The sequence below is a fragment of the Solanum stenotomum genome, chromosome 8 (assembly GCF_019186545.1).
Source record: "Solanum stenotomum isolate F172 chromosome 8, ASM1918654v1, whole genome shotgun sequence".
NCBI classification, from domain to species: domain Eukaryota; kingdom Viridiplantae; phylum Streptophyta; class Magnoliopsida; order Solanales; family Solanaceae; genus Solanum; species Solanum stenotomum.
In genome coordinates, this window is record NC_064289.1 from 32905761 (window position 1) to 32909392 (window position 3632).

Sequence of the window (3632 nt, forward strand, 5' to 3'; positions counted from 1 at the left end):
AAAATTGGAAAACATTTTCCGGAAAATGTTTTCCTTCATACCAAACACACCCTTAATTTTAAAACATTCTAAGTTATTTTGAGATAGTTGAGTAAAGTGGCATTTGTTTACTTTTATTAAAGCTTAAAGTCTTCCGCTGAGAGTCTTGCCAGGCCAAGGGTTCGCTTGGGGCCAGTAATGGTTCTCGAGTGCCAGTCCAGTCCAGGATGTAGGCTCGGAGAGTGACAAAAATATATGAGAAGACATTATATCTGGTAGGATAATTTCTCAAGGGTTATATTTTGGACAAAGTTCACATAAAGACAAATTCTAAATAGTAATCTATTTGCATAGATCAGCCAAATAAATAAGAAAAAAATGACATTAATAGCGGTTTTTCAAAATAATGACTTGCAAATATATACTCTCTTCAACTTCATGCCATCAAACGCGGAAGAAGAAGCCTTCAAAGTTAATAGCACACAATGGGTAAAGACTCAAGAGCTAATAGATATAGGCCCTCCCCTGATATTTGATCCAAATACCATGAGACACATCAGAAAAACATTACCCAGGAAGAACTCAGTAGTTTTGAAAAGATGTGGCTTCCATTTTCTGCGATGTTTATGCACATTCTTCCATACTGAAATTTGGAGCTGGCAAGAAGTTTTGTGAATGGGAACGAACTTTTTGTTGACTTGTGGGATATAATAGAGAAGAATGACATTAAGAAGTATGAAGATAATACTTTTACTTGTAAGAAGTTGAGTAATGATGACTATTCTCGATCCATCAGGAAATTGATCAAGGATTGCAGATTGGGTGTTGATGATGAAATTAGGCTATATTTATATCATGATTTCTCAAAGTTAATTTTCAAATTATTTTCTAAGGTTCGTGATTTACGAATTAGTCTTGTATTTTGGTCGAGAGGTCAAAATTATATTCTAAAATATGTGTCTGCTTTTATGTACTTGTATTTGTAAGAAAAGATTGGTTGACAGTTATGTAAATGATTTAATAACTATGATAAAAAAGTTGGATATTTTCCTATTTAGTTACTTGACCGCGTTAAAATTTTTAGACCGTCGATGAATATTAGTTAAACTCTTATTTTGTCCACACTCAGGTAAGAGAACAATCTCAGAATTGTTATCCTTAATTTAAATGCCAAATGACATATTTTTCCTATTTTATAACTCTTCTCCATAATTTCCTTAAGAAACAAGTTTAAAATTTAAAAATAGAAATAATTGTCTCTGATTCCCGCTCAAATTTGGAATTGAAAACCTAATTTTTGTCTTTATAAGGTGTTACCGCCTTTCTCTTTTTCAGTGTCTTATTTTCTTCAGAATTGTATCTTTTTTCACCTTCTTTAATGTCTGATCAGAGGCCCTTGCTTAGCATGAAGAAAACCTTCTTCTACAATTTTTTTCCATCAAAAGCTGAAGAAGAAGCTTGCAAAATTAACAACACTCCATATGAAGTGACTCGAGAACTAGTGGAAATAAGGGACTTATACCCTGCCCCAAGAATCTATCTGCAAAACCCATGGCAGATCAAGAAAAAGATTACCCATGATGAGATCGTTGTAGGAATGCTGATGATTCCATTTTTTGAGATGTTTGAGTACATCCTTCGTTACTGGAATTTGGATGTGGCCAAAAGTTTGGTGAACGGCTGCAATGTGTGTGTTGACATGTGGGATGTAACTGAGGAGAATGCCCCTAAGAAGTATGAAGGTGGAAGTGTTTGGTTTAGGAAGTTGCCCAATGATGACTTTTCTCTTTGGTGCATCGAATTGTTTAATGGTCCAAGATTGGGTGATGGTGATGAAATTGGGCTTTATTGGGATCCTAGGTCTTCAAGTCTAGTGTTCAAATTGCTTTCTCAGGTTGGCTCTTAGTGGAAAGGTCCAATAATTTAGGACCATAAATAACATATATGCTATCATAGTCTTCGGTTTAGTATTACTCTTTCATGTAACTGTAATAGCTGAAGACTTAATTATGAAATTGGAATTCTTGAAGTTCCCAATTTAGTCTGCACAATTCCCTTTCTGTACTTGTGTTTCATTTCCTATTATTATAGTTTTGTTATAAGTTTGTGTAATAGTTTAGTAGTTTTTATGATCTTTGTCAACCTCACAGAAAATGCCTGGAAATAAGGACCTAACATTACCTAATTAAGGACCTCATTTCTTGCACAAACTCAATGGTAAAAGATTACTGTTTAATCATCAGGGCTGAATTAAGTTGATGGATTCCATACAATAGAGTGCAATATATACGATATCTATGGCAAATAAGAGTACAAACTATTGGGGCAAGTTTGAATAGAGGAATGTGATTTCTAAATTGAACAAAAATTTATTAACTTAAGACAACTTATTTTGTAACAATATAGGGTCTAAAATCTTTCAATCCTTTGATTGAAAGCTTTTGCATTAGCACAAGAATAAGGCTATATTCATTCAAGTCTTTACTTCCATTTTTCTACGTAATCGAGGGAAACTCTTAGCTTGCTTTTTTTAGTCTGCACTTTTTCGTAGCATAAGTTAAACTAACATCAGTAGTCATATGAATCATATCTTAGATCGTTGTGTACAAATGAACATAAAGCATCTTCATTCTCATAAAAAATAATTTAAGAAACAAATTTGGTTTCCTCCCATCTTTTTCAAGTATTCTCAAATATAGAAGGTTATTTCATAAATTAATTATAGTTTTTATCATCCTGTCTAGTCAAATTTAAAATACAATTAATAGTAGCAGTTAGAAGCAACCTCAACACTGAAGCAACTTCAACTCTTGAAATGTCAATAAAGCTTAACTCTTGTGATAATTCAAGTTGTTTCATCACAATTTTCCAAAATATCTTGTAGTATCATTCTTGAAAGGTCTTAAAGCAAGCATATTCTTTCTTAGTTTGTATATTACTTTTGATAGAACCTTTTCAGCATTTTTACTTGAATTTGATGATATAGTCTATCGTTTTCACTCCTCGATTTTTCTGATATGAATTTGTTTTGTACTTGAATTTTAGTAACCAAGTGTCTGGATTAGCATTAGTTAATGTAGTTCTCAATGGTTCATCTAACAAAATATGAACAGTCACATCAAAGAGACGGTGTCCATTTTTGTGTAAAATTCAATGTCTTAATGGTCATTCTTCTGAAGTTGATATAATCACAAAAAATGCCTTCAAATAAAGACCTAACATGACTTGAATAAGGACCTCATTTCACGCACAAATTCACTTGTAGAAGATTACCCCAAGTTTGTCTTTTCCCATCATATCTACAGCATATTTCTTAATCATCAAGGTTGAATCTTTAAGTTGATTTCTTCCATACAGTGTGATTGACTTTGATGAAGCAATATTTTTTGGATCTCCATAATATTTCTAATTCCATGTTCAAGAGAAAAGATTCCTCTGCGTCTTCCAAACATAAAAAGTTGAGGTGATAGGGTATGTTTGGTATGAAGGAGAAAATGTTTTCCAATTTTCTCATGTTTGGTTAGGTTAAATGTTTTGGAAAATGTTTTCCAAATCAACTCATTTTCCTCAAAGTTAAGGAAAATGACTTCCCTTCAAAACTTAAGGAAACCATTTTCCAAAACTCTCTTCCAACTTCAAATTACAATTACTTT

The 3632-nt window shown here is 32.6% G+C and overlaps 1 protein-coding gene across 1 annotated transcript; it reads left to right on the forward strand.

The window, feature by feature from the left end:
- Window positions 1–1357: 1357 nt before the first annotated feature.
- Window positions 1358–1885, forward strand: LOC125873717 (uncharacterized). Its single transcript, XM_049554586.1, has one exon. It carries the CDS (start codon window positions 1358–1360, stop codon window positions 1883–1885), a length of 528 nt encoding a protein of 175 aa, XP_049410543.1.
- The last annotated feature ends 1747 nt before the right edge of the window (window positions 1886–3632 follow it).

Excerpts from the sequence above, each read along its gene's own strand:
- LOC125873717 (XM_049554586.1), top strand. The coding sequence starts at position 1,358 with ATGTCTGATCAGAGGCCCTTGCTTAGCATGAAGAAAACCTTCTTCTAC.